General features: G+C 41.3%; 1 protein-coding gene across 3 annotated transcripts in view; it reads right to left on the reverse strand.

Moving 5' to 3' along the window:
* The window catches only part of myo16 (myosin XVI), a 152,303-nt gene that overhangs the window by 67,573 nt on the left and 67,494 nt on the right, over positions 1-17,236 (reverse strand). For all 3 annotated transcript variants that reach the window (XM_053680906.1, XM_047156157.2, XM_047156158.2), the window contains exons 13-19: positions 14,157-14,284; positions 10,080-10,185; positions 8,843-8,960; positions 8,417-8,564; positions 5,859-5,964; positions 2,533-2,650; positions 1,531-1,602 (exon numbers count right to left, since the gene is read on the reverse strand). In XM_053680906.1, coding sequence (XP_053536881.1) covers positions 1,531-1,602; positions 2,533-2,650; positions 5,859-5,964; positions 8,417-8,564; positions 8,843-8,960; positions 10,080-10,185; positions 14,157-14,284 — 796 coding nt within the window. The remainder of the gene's footprint in view (positions 1-1,530; positions 1,603-2,532; positions 2,651-5,858; positions 5,965-8,416; positions 8,565-8,842; positions 8,961-10,079; positions 10,186-14,156; positions 14,285-17,236) is intronic.

Here is a 17,236-nt window from a genome sequence, read left to right on the forward strand (position 1 = left end):
TCATGTGCGTCTTATAGGCTACTTTAGCAGTAATATTCATCAACATGGTGAGTGGGTGCTTTAGTCTGCAATGTCTGTGATACGAGAGGGCATTTGTCCAGCCTAGCTGACTGTGCCAAACTGAAGTCCACTAGTCATTAGTGTAGTCTATTTGGGAGCATGCCTCAGGCATACTCCATTGATAACTTTCTGACTGGGCCCTAGCCAGTGTTGCTGTGGTTTCTCAATGAATGACTTGCTGGGTGGTGCAGGCTTGAGATTCCATTCACAACAAGCATCGCATTGATAGAAAAACACTGAGTGTGTACATTAATGAAAAGCAGAGGCTAGTAATTTACATTACGGTTCCTTTAAATAACATTGTTTAAGTTGTTAGTTATCATTAACAAACTGTAAAATTCAGCAATATTCCATAAGGAAGGATATAGAAATGAACTCCTGTATTAAATGTGTTTGAATGGTAACTAAATATTGACCAGTAAGAACTCACTTATTTGAAATGTTACCAAATGGAGCCTTATATTAGGGATGTACCAAATCCTGGACGGATGCAGATATCAATTATTTGTCATGTACTTTACATATCTAATGATGTTAATGCAAACATACGGACATTTACAAAATGTTGACATTGTGATCCATCTCACCATGCATGTGCATAAACATTTAGTTGTACTAGGTCAAATTTCGAAAATGTTCAAATTAAACATGTCTGTTGGCGTCAGAGTGATGTAAAAGAAAAACATTTGCCCCATTCGGGAGACAGCGAGTTTCAATCCTGATGATGCTACTGGTATCTGTGACCAGGAGTCTAAAGAGAGCAAAATGAGCTCTGTAAGTGGGAGGAATGACATTATTCTTTGCCCTGTTAATCACTAGCCAATTGTATGTATCTGTAAGCTCATGTATGTGGTTTCCTCTGAGCATGCTCAGCTGCTTTGTGACGCATAATGAGAGGCACTTCCATAAGATGCCTTTACTGGCTTCAGTGTCTCCAAGGAATTGGTAAAATGACCAAATTGGGAGAAAATGATGTAACCCCACCTAAAAATATGGGTATAGTCTTAAGTGCTAATACTCCCTCGATTTAACTAGCACTTATTGGTAATGTTTATTTTTCTCAAAACAATGATCCGACACCAATACGATTACAATTATCCTACATTCCAACTTACCATAAGGAGAAGGAATAGAGTATGGTCATGAAAATGCAAGACGACCGCTTGCTCTATTCTACATGTTATTACTTCCTTGTACCAGATGACTGCCTGATGTACAGGAGCATTTTTACCTGCTGAAACTCACCATATAGAAAGTTTATATAAGGCCCCAAATTGAGCATTGCTGAATCACCGCGAACACTTCAGGGAGCAATGACTGCATTTCTACCGTGTAATATCAATATCGTCCAATATCGAATATCTGTGATTCGTATAATATAAAACAGATGACACAGATGGTAAATAGTTGCCTCGCGTCAAAGCGCCTCGATATGTTTGGACTTGTTTGATGCTGAATTGCAGTCCACACCTTTGAAATATTGAACATCAGAGGTGAGAGCAGCACCCAGATCCTCCGGGCTCACCTGCAGCATCCCTGCCACTGCAAACACACAGAGATACACTTCCTTATCCACAGAGACTTGCACAAGCTGTAAACAAGTGGAAATGAAAAACATGTTTCTTTATGTGTGTGTGTGTGTGTGTGTGTGTGTGTGTGTGTGTGTTTGCAACAGTCAGAAGTGGGTAAAGCCAAACACTGTGTCCCTGTGTTAAGACTAGAGAGTCCCATATGACCCGCTGTGCTTCCAGCCACAGAACAGTACATAGCATCTACTCTTTCTTAGTGTTACTTTCACCCTAGGGACTGCTCCTGCTGACTCAGCCTGAATGTGTGTGTGTGTGTGTTTGAGTGTGTTCATTTATGCTTACGCTCTTTGTACATATGGGAGCCAGTGAACTCATGTATTGCCACATTTTGTGTGTGTGTGTGTGTGTGAGACAGAGAGAGAGTGAGAGCATGCTGATGTTACTTGTTTACTATGGCATACTGTAGTACGTGTCATGTTATGCAAGGAAGAGGGCAAAGAGTAGCCAAGCTGTTCTGCTTCGTCACTTGTCAGGACTCAGAAAAACAGCTGACTCACTCACTGTGTGTATTTATGCGTGTGTGTGTGTGTGTGTGTGTGTGTGTCTGCGTGTGTGAGGCAGGGAAAAAGAGTTTGGGGCAGGTAAGAGCAATTGACACAGCGATGCAATCGTGTGCAAGAGTAGCTGTGTGTGTGTGTGTGTGTGTGTGCACGCAAGCGTGAGAGAGCGAGAGTTTTCCGTTGCATACTGAGTGGTCTCTCATTAAGCCTCAGCAGTACTGATGTAAACAAGTCGGATGGTGGGGGGCGTGTCACAGCTCTCAGTGTGGAGCCTTCCTGTTCTCCCTCTGTAGACAGTGGAAGTGGATGTGCAGGAGTTTGTTGGCCCTCTGCTGGCCTCCATGTGTAGGTGGCTCCACCTGAGGGCTACAAAACACACTCACCTCGGTCTAATGGCTGCAGATCAGACACGAGAGCCGTGTCACCGTCCGACAGCGCTGTGAAACACAGCTCCCCCAGGTGGAGCAGTGCAGAGAGGATGACAAACAGATTCGCCACTTCCTGAGAGACACACGCATAGAACAAACAGTCAGTATCGTATGTGTTTTTCGCACAGAATTCACATTACTTTTAACAGCACAATCGCATTTCTGTCTTGTTCAAAATGTACAAGGGGTGGAGCCAGTTGAATCTGGGTCAGCTGTAATTACAACTCGACAAGCAACAGTGGCACACTAACAAACAAGACACTTGAGTTCATTCTCCATATTTGCCATATTAGTGTAACGAGTATCAGCGTCCTACAAACATTATGCTCTGCAGCTCCAGGCTACACAATCCTAACATGCAGAACACAGATTATGATTTTAAACACGGGTCATGCTGTATAAAACATAAAACGGTGTGATTTGAATGGTTTTAAAAGTCTCATCGTTTGTGAAGCGCCACGTGAATCCAGCAAAATTCTCCACGACAAATCTGCAACTTGACACATATTATGTGTGGGGGGAAAAAGAAAAAAAAAGATAGTAAGGTGGATGTTTTTTTTAAGCATGTGAGTGGTATTGACTGAAACATTGGTTAAGAGATGGAATATCAGTTCAATGTGTACTTGTGCGAGAATGACTGACTCGCTAAAGACTGGGTTACACTAAGAACAGGCGATAGGCAAAAAGATCTCTTCAGAGTCTCTTCACAATATTTTAGATTTACTTGTTGCTGTTTTAATCACCATTTACAAAACTCATGTATTTAATGAGGGAAATGAAACAATTTAAACACATAGATTTTTTTCAGCATCCAGTGACTTGTCACAGTGAGTAACACTGGCGTAATAAACGTGCTGTCATAAATTACAGACAGAGTGATATGAAGAGGCTCTTACAAGAAGAGTGATTCTGTTTTATCGTTCTATCGTATTTGACTGTATTTGAGGGATAAAAAACTCGCACGTAATCAGACTCAATCTTCTCTTGGGTTAGGTCATGAGCAGTGAGGACATCAGTGATTCGTCCATTTCTGGCAGATGAAATGGAAACGTTCAGGGTGTGGGTACAGTATGTGCTGTTGTTTTCAAATGAAGAAATGAGGACAAACCGAAAGCTGAGAACGGCAAATGAAAGAATAATAGTCCGAGTGTGTCTGGGAAAGGGAGAACGGCAGTATATGGTGGTGGTGGAGGGGGTTGGGGGGGTGTTGTTGCTGTGATGAGATGAAGGAACAATCCCTATTTAATGAAGGAGATTTAGAAGGGTTCTTGATAGGATTAGCACACTTTCAGTTTGGAGATCTGGTGTGTGTGTGTGTGTGTGTGTGTGTGTGAGTGAGTGAGTGAGTGAGTGATTGAGCGAGAGAGAGATAGAGAGTCAGAGAGTTTGTTCGAGGGTAAACTAGGACATTAATCTGAACTCATGATGTGAGAACACTCTGCCCTCTGATATCATAAGCGCTGCTATCCTAAAAGCACACCGCTCCTGTGTGCGTTTCTCCTCTCTGTCTATATGTCTGAGCTGTGAAAGACCCCATCTAAAGGTCTCTCTTAATGAGAAGCCAATAAAACAGACTCTTGAAACGAGACAAAATCACTTTCTTAGATAGTGAGGAACAGAACACATTGCACCTTATCTTCTGAGTTCTCCGTTATAATCTTAACTTTCCACTCAACTCTCTGTGACTTTTTTTCTACCTCATAACATGTTCCTAAACACCAGTTACAACTCCCTGTCTACCATAAGTCTGTCTCAGCACCATCTGCTTATTTCTCCAACATACTGTATGCTTATAGTCCTTTTATTAATTATTTCAAACATGACCTCACACCGAGATGCCAGGTTATTAGCGTTTATTATGCCAGTTTATTAGTTCTTAACTACAAATACCTGTACATGCATACATCCGTCCTAATAAACTGGCATCCCAGAGTAACCTCGGGTTGAGGTTGTTGTGGCTACGCATTAAAACGTGCTCTGTGGGTTGTGTGTTATTAGCAGGTAAGTCATCAGGCTGCAGACGGACAGGAATGAGCTGAAAAGAGTAGCATTACTGTGCTGTTCCTCTAAACCCCTATAATACAGCATAAGACCATGTCTAGAGCTGCTGCCAACGCCCAAGGCTACTCACCCTGCCACATGCACATAAACACACACTCTTACTTGTACTGTTGTACTTTAGAGGAACCAAAATTCTCTCATCATCATCGCACGAACATCACAAAATGTCTTGTGAAGTTTTATTGCTGGTCGTCAACGTTCTCGGATTTATTTTACTGTCATGTTTTACTGAAAAACCTAGCAAAACAGATCATTTTTGCTTTCCTACTTTACCCACAAACATAAATTATCCCTCATCGACCACACACACACACACACACACACTGTATCATATGCTGAAGTACTACATAGTAAAGTACTATGGTAATTAGGGTGTAATTATTGATGTTTGCTTATACTGAGAAAAGAACTGAAAACATGTTTAAGCAAAACCTCTTTATAATGGGAGTCACTGGGGTAGTCAATATCCATCCATCCATCCATTTCTATACCACTTATCCTACACAGGGTCACGGGGAGCCTATTCCAGGGAACTCAGGGCACAAGGCGGGAGACACCCTGGATGGGGTGCCAACCTATTGCAGGGCACAATCGCACACGCACATTCATACACCCATTCACACACTACGGACAAACTGGAAAGGCCAATTAGCCTACAACGCACATCTTTGGACGGGGGGAGGTTTGAGGAAACGTGCTAAGCCACCATGCCCCCTAGGGTAGTCAGTATATGTTTAACAAAATGGTTTGCAGACTGCATTTAAATGAAATTAAGCTTTATCTAAATCTTCCTTTCAGATTTTTTTTTTCAGAGAGAGATGTTTCTAGAATTGTAATAATTTATTAATGTTCAAGGTTATTCAAAACATCACTGCCCTCTTTTGATTGACAGGATATAATCGGCCCTGATCATTGGATGTTTTTAAACTATCGGCCGATGGCCCATTGCGTGAAAAATTGCCTTTATATAATCGATATCGGTCGATACATCGGTGCATCCTCAGTTTAAATACATACGCAATTCATACAACGGTGTTCCAATTCAAATAAATATACAGAACCCATTATTATAAACGCTAATGTAGATGGTAAAATATAGAGTAGTGAAATTTCATCAATAGAATTTAAAAGCACTTGATTGTTGAAAGAAAATGCACACGGTACTACAAACCATCTAAATATATGTAAGCATCAGTGATCAGTGCATGAGACTACTGTACCGATTTGTTAAATCCAAGGGCACGCAGAGCATGTTTCAGCTCTTCCAGCTTCTCTCTGCTTTGCTCCATGTTCACTGATTCAGCAGGAGTCACTGAGCTCAGGAACCTATGCTCAAACACACACATACCGTAATAAAACACACTGTACTCTTGTCCATTGTGACAGCCATGAGAGTCCATACACATCTAAGGGCTAGAACTTATCTGTTTACAGTGGCGTAATTACACACTCGCTCAAGTCTTAGACTCTTTCCTGCAGGACATTTCATGGCTACTGTAAATACAAATAAACTCAAGTTTATACAAACAAATCTGAACATTAAAGTTTGTGACAAACTTATTATACAACATCTCTGTACATTTCTTTCCTTTTGTGATACAGGGACACAATGTAGAGCTACTTCTAATATTTGCGGTCACTGACAATATCCGATACGTTCGTTATTATTCAGTAAATGAAATCTGAATGCAATCTTTAAACAAACTGTTTAAAGTTAAAAACCTCTATCATTTCTTTACACTGATCAGCCATAACTTTAAAACCCTCTGCCTAATATTGTGGCCACCTTCTTCCATTTCTCCAAGTCCGGTTCTGATGATCACATGCTCATTTGCAGGCTCTTTCGGCAGGTGACAGGGGACAGCATGGGCAGTCTGACTGGTCTGCTGCTACGCAGCCCCATACATACTGTGTGTTCTGACACCGTTCTATCACAGCCATTATTAACTTTTTCAACAATTTGTGCTACAGTAGCTTTTCTTGCCAGAGCCATATCTCCCTGCAGCTCTTGCCTGGTTTCACACTGAAGTTATGCAGGGTTGAGCCTGGATGGGAGACCTCCTGGGGCAAACTAAGGTTGCTGCAGGAAATGGTATTAGTGAGGCCAGCAAGGGGCGCTCACCCTGTGGTCTGTGTGTGGATCCTAATGTCCCAGTATAGTGGCAGGGACACTATACTGTAAAAACAGCACCGTCTTTTGGATGAGATGTTAAACCGAGGTCCTGACTCTCTGTGGTCATTAAAAATGGACACTTCTCCTAAAGAGTAGGGATGTAACCCGGGTGTCCTGGCAAAATTCCCCCACTGGCCTTTCTCTATCACGGCCCCTAATAATCCATTCATCCATCCATCCATCTTCTACCGCTTACTCCTTCTTCAGGAGTCGCGGGGGAACCTGGAGCCTATCCCAGGGAGAATCGGGCACAAGGCGGGGTACATCCTGGACAGGGTGCCAGTCCATCGCAGGGCACAATCACATACACATTCACACACCCATTCATACACTACGGACACTTTAGACACTCCAATCAGCCTACCATGCACGTCTTTGGACTGGGGGAGGAAACCGGAGTACCCGGAGGAAACCCCCGCAGCACGGGGAGAACATGCAAACTCCGCACACACATGGCCCCAGCAGGAATTGAAGCCCGGACCCTAGAGGTGTGAGGCAAACGTGCTAACCTCTAAGCCACCGTGCGCCCCCCCAATAGTCCCCATATCTGAATTGGCTACATCATTCTCTCCTCTCCACTAATAGGTGGTATGTGGTGGGCGTTCTGGCGCACTATGGCTGCCATCGCATCATCCATACTAGTGCTGGTTAAGGAGATTCCCCCGCTACAATGTAAAGCGTTCTGAGTGTCTAGAAAAGCGCTATATAAATGTAAACGTAAATTCTGTGGGATCGGACCAGACGAGCTAGCCTTCGCTCCCCACACGCATCAATGACCCCATCGCTGGTTCCCCAGTTGTCCTTCCTTGGACCACTTTTGGTAGGTACTAACCACTGCATACCGCGAACACCCACAAGTCCTACGGTTTTGGAGATGCTCTGACCCAGTTGTCTAGCCATCACAATTTGGCCCTTGTCAAAGTCGCTCAGATCTTTACGCTTGCCCATTTTTCCTGCTTCCAACACATCAACTTCGAGAACTGACTGTTCACTTGCTGCCTAATACAGTATATCCCACCATTGACCGGTGCCACTGTGACGAGATAATCGATGCAATTCACGTCACCTGTCGGCGGTTTTAATGTTAAGGCTGATCTGTAAGGTTCATTTTTACAAACCATGCTAAACATATTAAATTAGAATAACATGGCACAGACATTGAGGAATACATTTTTAAACAAGCACACTTATGCTGTCCCCTATGTGTATGTGTGTGTTTTACTTATTAAAGTGGATGTAAGGCTCACTTTATTCAACCCCTTATGTCCATCCGACAGACTTCTGTGGTGAACAAACCCTTGTGTGTTACCTTTCAGATGCACATATTTAGTTTATTGTTCATTTGAATTGAGCAATGGTATGACACCTGACAGCTGACTTTACATTTATGGTAGGATGCGTGCAAGTATAATAGAGCAAATGATTCAAGAGAGCAAAGGTTTCTGAGAGGAGCGTACAGTAGCTTCTGCTTTTTGGGGCTCTTCCTCGTGTTCTTATTAAATTTTCCTAATCCTTGTTGCTTTCAGTTCACTCATTGTGGCCTAGAAAGCACAATTTAAACAACTTAAATAGCCCATTAATATGTGTGTGTGTGTGTGTGTTTACCTGCGGGCTATAATATTGTCTAGGTTCAGGTTGCTCTTCTCTTCAGCTGAAAGCCCCTTAGCCATTAGATAGAATATGTTGAAGTTCTGCTGCTGCTGGTGTGTGTGGACAAACCGAGCCTTCTCCAGCATGTAGGTATACACACGTGCTGATCATACACACACACACACACACACACACACACACACGAAATATAAATCCCTCCAAAAGAAAGAATTGCAATTTGTAGCATGAGTTTTACTAAGAGGAAAAAAATGTAGTGAAATGAATAGGCATGCTGGACAGTGAATGGACTGGTGGCGCCCTCTGTAGGTAAATCAACTCAAAACACCCAAACTGAGCGTCTCTCCACATCCAGATATAATAACTACTACTGCACAAGATAAAACAGATGATATCTCTTGTAAAAATATACCAGACACAGACCTCTGAGCAGAGTCCTTCTTTTCTCACTGTACTGCAGGGACAGCAGCTTAATGAAGCGACTTGAGTTACTGTTCATAGGTGTCTTAGCGTGGCCAAAAGCTTCTAGGATAGTGTTCACCTGAAAGAAAAATAGCAAACTAAGACAAATCTACGACTTGATTTCAAACTGAAAAACTATTCTTTCAAAGTAAGTCCAATAATATTTTTTCAAGGATGTTCTTTTGAATAAACTTAAAAAACAGAATGTACATTTCAGTCTCCCAATAATTCAGAGCTCGCGTTCGGAAACCAACACGGTCTTACATAACTCATGATTGAAATGCAGAAAATTTGATTGGTATGAAAAAGTATGCAAGTTGTCTGACATTGTTTTACAGTTTCATCCATTAAATTTGTGTCACGTATTGGAGGCGTAGACAGAAGCAAAGGCAGGTATGGCAGTTTAATGAAAAAGTCCAAAGGATAAAGCAGAAGACAATAATCATGAACATGCAGAGGTCAGGCGATCAGGCAAACAGCACAAACAGGGCAGGGCAAAGAGACGAAGTCATAAACGTAAGCAAGGTCAAAACACCAGAATAAACAGACATGATAGGAGGCTTGGTCAGCGACAGAGACAAGACAACTGAGCGTTTACTTCGCAAAGATTCAGTGTTTGAACAGTCTCTTTTATGTGTGGTGTGATTGTGAGTGTAAATTGGAACAGGTGTCTCTGATTAGAACTCCGGTGAAGGTGAATGTACGTGTGTGTGTGTGGGGGGGGGGGGGGGGGGGGGGGGGGGGTGGGGGGGGGTGGGGGGAGTGTAGTCTTCTTCGGCCATGTTTGTAGCTGGTGGTGCATTCTGGGAAATGGGAGTCGCTGGTTTGCTGTAATATGACAATTTGCCTTTAACTGCCCTCATGGTGCATACAAATTCATACAAAAATTTCCCATTCTGATCAGGTTTACAAACAAGGCGATGGATACTAAAATATTTTCACCACAACGGGACAGAAAGTTAAGCCACTTAAGTTGAAAACTTTTCAGGGTCGATCTTAAACTTGTGATTTCACTCAATGAATAGTAATATACTCTGATACTATAATATACTCTGCTAATGGCTTATAGCTTTACTATATCTGCAGAGATCATACAAATAGCTTGAGCCTCCATCGTCCACTAACCTGGCCAGGTCCGAAATATAACTCTTCAGGAAAATTAAGGAAAAAAAAAGAAAGAAAGAAAGAGGGGACTCACATGTTTCATGCGTAGTTCCAGAGCGAATCCTTTCGGACAGGAACGAGCAGCGAGGTGCTTCAGGATGTGCTTGCATGCCTCGGATTTCCCAGAGCCACTCTCGCCGCTGAAAACAGAGAAGAGAGACTGAGATACATGATATCTGCGCAGCTGGTACTGAAGTACTGGTACTGAAGGTGGACACTCATCTGATTCCCTCTGCTTAAAGAGAGATTTTCATGTCAGCGCTCACTCTACATACTAACAGGGATTACAGTGATACAGTGGGATGTGGTACCACATTCCTGCCTCCTGAACTACAGTCTGATCATTTTTCATTCCTCACACCTCCTCACTGTTTAAAATCTACTCAGCTCTGTATTACTGTAGTTACTACTGTAGATGGCACTAGTGAGCAACTTAGGCTACTGAAAGCAGCCTGAATAGATGAACAGCATTTCTCTCAGATCTTATACTTTAAACCTCGAGCTTTTAACATTCAGGAACTCCGTTCTCTTCTGATCTGCCACACTCATTCACCAACATGTGCTTATATATCCCACTGATATTAAAGTCAATACGGGAACTTTTTCCCATACACAGACTGTTTTTCTTCATTTAGTCCAGGATTCCATATAACAATAACTAGTTACAATTATGAGTTTACATACAGTTGAGGCCATAAGTTCACATACACCTTACAGAATCTGCAATATATATATATATATATATATATATATATATATATATATATATATACACACACACACACACACACACACACATACATATATATTTTAAATGAGAAGGAATAATAAAAATTGCATTTTTAAAATTTATTTATTTTATTTACTGTCCTGAATAAGCTATTTCACATAACCAATGTTTGTATATATACCAGTTTGTTTAAAGTTTTGACTTATTTATTTAGTACTGCCCTTCAGAATCTACGTAAGATATATACATGTTTCCTCGAAAAGTTTACAACCCCCTGGCTCTTAATGTGTTGTGTTGTTTTCTTGAGCATCAGTGAATGTTTGCACCTTTTGTAATAGTTGTGTAGGAGTCCCTCAATTGTCCTAAGTGTTAAAGATGGACCTCAAATTCATATAGCCGCTGTTGGAAAGGGGTCAAATATGCAGAAGATGCTGGAAAAGCAAAGAACGTACAGGACCTGGAGGATTTTTCTGAAGAACAGTAGGCAGTTTAACTGCTCAGGACAAACAAGGGACTCATGAACAACTCTCACAAAACATTAAACACAGTCGTGGATCATCCAGGTAACGACACACGGTATTAAGAATCAAGCGTATGTAAACTTTTAAACTGGTTAAACTGTGTAAATTCAGTTATTAGTGTGTCTTGTGGACTATATGTAAACATCTGTTATGTGAAATAGCTTATTCAGGGCAGTTCTAAAAAAAAAAGCCATTTTTATGATCCCTGATATTTAAAAAAAAAAAAAAAAACACTGTATATTCTGTAGATTCAGATATGTAAACTTATGACCTCAACTGTATGCTTGTTAAAGGAAGGGTTGTATTGTTGCCTCACAGCTCTTGGATCCCTGGTTTGGGCGGCTGTGGCTCAGGTGGTAGAGCGGGTTGTTCAATAATCGTAGGATTTCCGGTTCGGTTCCCGGCACACATGACTCCACATACCAAAGTGTCCTTGGCAAGACACTGAACCCCAAGTTGCTCCCAATGGCAAGTTAGCACCTTGCAAGGCAGCTCTGCTAATATTGGTGTGTGGGTGAATGAGAAACTGTGTAAAGCACTTTGGATAAAAGCGCTATTTAAGTGCAGAGCTCGAGTGATTGTCTGTGTGGAGTCCAAAAACATTCTGGCACGTGAATCAGCTAGGTGTGAATAAGTGTGTGAGTGTGTACAGGCATCCCACCAGGCTCTATTTCCACCTCGTGCCCAGTTTTCCACTGATAAGCACCGGATCCACCATGACCCTGACCAGCATAAAGTGGACACCAAAGATAAATAAATATACTTGTTAACGATGCATAGAGATACATACGATTCATACGATACTCTTGTGGTTCAACTACTGAGAGACAGATGGAAAGCAAGAGGGAGTGGGGGGATAGAGAAGGAGAAAGGGAGGGGGAGAATGAGCCCCAGCCCTCACAGATGGATTTTTTCATTAGTGCCTTCTACTGCTCATCTTCTGGAGGTTGATGCCCCAGTTATTTCTCCACCTTCTCCTATTTCATTTGTGAAATGATTCTAAGCTATATTTGAACTCAAGGGCACAATACATTTCTCAAACCTGTATGTGTATGTGTGTGAGTGTCTCTAAAGTGCACATGGCCATTTTTGCTTCTTTGGCCTTGCAATCTCTGTGTAGCTAGGAGCTACACTGTAACTGTGTAACAGCGTAGCTAGGAGCACTGGTCTCCTTTCACCCAAGAGCCAGGAGTGTACGTGGGAGCACATGTCTGTGTGATGGATTACCCAAGCAGTAAGGACAGTTCCCAGATCCGTTCTACCTCAGCAGAATGTGCTGCCTATGGAAGCGGAGCAGAGTTAAATTGCAAATAAGGATTTAATTGCAATCAGAAGTGACCTCGGCCCAGTAGCAGACAAAGGGAAGCCATATTGAATCTCCCACACCTATTAATCTCTCCAGGACCATTTAGCAGGTCCGGATTTACACTCTGTCCCCAAGATCATTAATCTCTCTGCATGTGTTTAATACGGTCCGCTTCAGAATGGATTTAATCAAAAGGCACTGATTCAGTCACACACTCAACTACGCCTTTGCATGAGCAGGCAAAATATAAAGAGAATACCCGAGTCACCACAACACACACACATCTCAGGTCGCTCCCAGGGGTAAAATTGTAAGTTTGAGAGTTAATAATGCAATTAAGCTAAAACATACAAAGCATTAGAATTCAGCGGATCAGTAGGATGAGAGATGTGAAGAAATTCCTATAGCCTTATTACTTTCCTCATCATTTTGTATTTTGCAATCAATATTTTTAATCATAATTCCCAACATGCTAGCCTGGCACAAATTTAGCTGAGCTAAATCTAGCACATTTTCCACAAGACCAACAGGCTGTGTAGAAAATGCACAATATCATATATATATATATATATATATATATATATATATATATATATATATATATATATATAATCGAGCTGCATGAGACCGATCCATTGTTCCCCTGCATTCACAACGAAACCTCTAAATTGTGTGTGAGTGTACCTGCTGCATGTGTTCTGCATGCGCATCAGTTTTGAACAGTTTTACTATAAAACTAAGCATTTTAGAAAACTAAAGTAAAACTATAAAGATATTTTAAAAATAAAACAGTGCACAAACAAATAGTTAATCCTGTTTTAAATGCTTAAATGATCATTCATTTCAAAGTCTTGGATTTTGGAGGGAAAGCAGATTTAGCAGAGTGCCATTAGATGGCGATGTTCCATGCGGCACGCACTTTGCTAAAATATGTACCTACAGAAAGCAGTGAGCTCAGCTGCATGAAGTCTACTGTGTAACTTGGATTCTAGTTGAATATACAATATAAACACAATATAAAGTGTTTTCACATTTTGAACTTGAACTTCCAATTTCATATCAGTCATCAAGAACAGCAAAGCTACATGACACACCGTCATTCCCACAGCATTCAGAAGCTCATAGTCATAGGAATCTAAACAATTATGGGACACGTACGTATATATTTGTTTATAGTAGTCATAATAACTAGATTATACAATATGACAACTTTTCAAAAACTAACAATGACCCTCAGTCCAAAATTTACATGTTTCTGTACTTTTTTAAAAAAAATAAATTTTTGTTGTGTCAGAATGAACAGCATGATTGGAACTTATCTTAATTGTCTGAGAGGACAATTTAAACATAAGTTTCATACATGTTACACAATTTGCACTGTGTATTTATTCATTCCTTTCTTAAGATCAGACACAAAATAATTCCACAACTTTCACTCGAAACCCAGAACTAAAAACGAAAAATCAGTGAAAAGTGAAACCGTCATCAATCAGGTGATCAGGTTTGGAGGAGGAATGGGAACGTGTGCACGCATTTGCAGAGGTTGAGCTGTACCTTATGATGAAACACTGGGGGCGTCGCTCCTGCAGCATCATGTGAAACGCTCGTTCGGCTGAGGAGAAGATGTGAGGAGGGAGAGAGGAACAGAGGCGACCACTGGAGCTCAGATACAACTGACTGACCTGAGAGTGAGAGAGAGAGAATTTTTTCTTTTCTTATACAAACCCTTTAATAAAACTTATATCATCAGGTACAAAAATACATCATGTTGAATATTTATAAATTACTCTAACTCGCATATAAAAACTAATTCACCATTAATTACAGAACACAGACCATCATTACAACACCATTCAATTTTTGAAAAAGTACTGCAGTCAGTAATTCTTAAAAACTGATTCAATTTCCTGTCCAGCTTTCGGTTTGGTTCTAGTAGCGTAAATAGCAAGGCCTTGCTATTGCTTGGCCTTCAATGAAATGAATCAGTTAACACTTGTATTTCTGTGTTAACCTATACTTGGTACCAAGTATTGGTTTCAAACAACAACAACAACAACAACAACAACAACAACAACACCTAAAAAAGAAAACAAAATGCCCAAAAGATCAAAGAGAGGAAAAAGTCTGTCACAGTTCATAAAACAGTGGTAAGTAGTTTCTCTCTCTTGACAAAAGGACATTTATCACTTATAGTGGGAATCATCTCACAAAAGCAGTCACGGCTATAGCTAGAGGGGAAGAGTTATATATATATATATATATATATATATATATATATATATATATATATATATATATGCACACATACAGATCTGGAACAAATTAAGAGACCACTGCAAATGTTTCTTAAATCAGCATGTCTACATATATGGCAGCCACTGCATTCCAATGTCTGTTGAGGTATTGATTAGGTGATCACCTGAACCAAATCTTATTTAACAAGGAAAAGTATATATAAAAAAAAACACGCTCTGGTCATCACTATCGTCTTGCAGTAGGACCAGCTGAAGGGCAAAGACAGCGCTAGCAGTACCGCAAAAGTAATTGGAATCAAAAAATAACTACTGACCATGCCAAAAGAGTTGAAAAGGACAGTTTTGAGTGAGGAAAAGAAGGGTTCAATTCTGGCTTTACTGGCAGATGGATACAGTGAGCGTCAGGCTGCTTCCATCCTTAAATTGTCAAAGATGGCGATTCATAAGAACAAGGTCCAGCAGCAGACATTGTGGACAACAAAGCTACAGACCGGCAGAGGGTGAAAACGACTCTCCACTGACCATGATGACCGCCAACTCGTTCGAATGTCACTCAACAACTGTAGGATGACATCAAATGACCTACAAAAAGAATGGAAAACAGCAGCTGGGGTGAAGTGCATGGTGAGGACGGTTCGAAACAGGCTCAGAGGGGCAGGGCAAGTCATGCAATCAGTGAGAAGCACAGAAGGGCCAGGCTGAGGTTTGCAAAAGACCATAAAGATTGGACCGTAGAGAACTGGAGTAAGTTTATCTTTTCTGATGAGTCCAATTTTCAGCTTTGTCCAACACCTGGTCGTCTAATGGTTAGACGGAGACCTGGAGAGGCCTTCAAGACACCAAACTGTGACATTTGGTGGAGGACTGGTGATGATCTGGGGGTGCTTCAGCAAGGCAGAATTGTCTTTGTGAAGGACGCATGAATCAAGCCCAGTACAAGGTTATCCTCGAAGAAAACTTGCTTCCTTCTGCTCTGACAATGTTTCCCAACTCTGAGTATGGGTGTTTCCAGCAGTACAATGCTCCATGCCACACATCCAGGTCAATCAAGGTGTGGATGGAGGACCGACAGATCAAGACCCGATCATGGCCAGCCCAATCTCCAGACCTGAACCCCATTGAAAACCTCTGGAATGTGATCAAGAGGAAGATGGACAGTCACAAGCCATCAAACAAAGCTGAGCTGCTTGAATTTTTGTGCCAGGAGAGGCATAAAGTCACCCAACATCAATGTGAAAGACTGATGGAGATCATGCCAAGATGCATGAAAGCTGTGTTTGAAAATCAGGGTTATTCCCCAAAAATTTTGATTTCCGAACACTTCCTAAGTTAAAACATTAGTATTTTGTTTACAAATGAATATGAACTCATTTACTTTGTATTATTCAAGGTCGACAACACTGCATCTTTTTTGTTATTTTGACCAGTTGTCACGTTTGACGAATGTGTGTGTGTACATGCATGAGAATACACAAAAGTGAATTTTATCCCCATTCACCCCATTGAGGAAGCTGAGATCTCATTACTTGCTTTCATGGAGACTCAGCACGCATGCATACACTGAGGACACCAGAAGGACACGTAATGTAAAAAAGGGAGGGGGGGGAGAATGAAAGCGCAAGTACAGTTTAGTTCAAGAGAGAAACAAATAGAAGTATCAGTGGTTAAATAGAGCAATTAAATGCTGAACGTGTGATAAAACCAACAGAATAAGCAAACACATGTCTGCTCTCAAAGATGTGAGATCGGTAAATGCAATGTACCTGACCTTTGAGACCAGAGCTATTTATTACAGCAGCTAAAAGAAAAGCAATACAGACTGTAACACTAGTGTAGACCAGAGGTGTTTGGGGTTAACTAAAAGGCTCCCAGACAGAAACACGTGTAGGGTAAGGAAAAGAGGTTGGATGATGTAGCATTACTCTGTACTGAATAAGAGAATGAGATCTGATGTGATCACGGATAATGAGACATACTGTATTTCTGCCTGTGTGCATCACTGTGCTCCAGAAGCTCAGAAGGAGGCACTCAGGAGAAGCCATGCCTGAAATGAATGTGACACACAGGGCCACTGAGGGCAGACTCCCCACCCGTAGACCAAGCTGGACCTTTACGTATGCTTGTGAATGTCTGTGACCAGGCCCCATTCTGAACCTCTTCAATTAAAGTACATCATTAAAGTGTTCAAGCAAACAGATGGCCATGCTGTCATCTTGCATTTCTCCGCTCACTAAGCAGGGCCTGATAAGCGCACACTGTCTGTCTATAGAGTGACAGCTGCATCCACAGACAGGACCATGGGATGAAGGGTAAAAAGTAAGTAATGAAACAGGAAGAAGAGGGACTGAAAGATATTAAAAAAAAAAAAAAAAAAAAAAA

This window comes from Ictalurus punctatus, chromosome 6, assembly GCF_001660625.3.
Source record: "Ictalurus punctatus breed USDA103 chromosome 6, Coco_2.0, whole genome shotgun sequence".
NCBI lineage: Eukaryota > Metazoa > Chordata > Actinopteri > Siluriformes > Ictaluridae > Ictalurus > Ictalurus punctatus.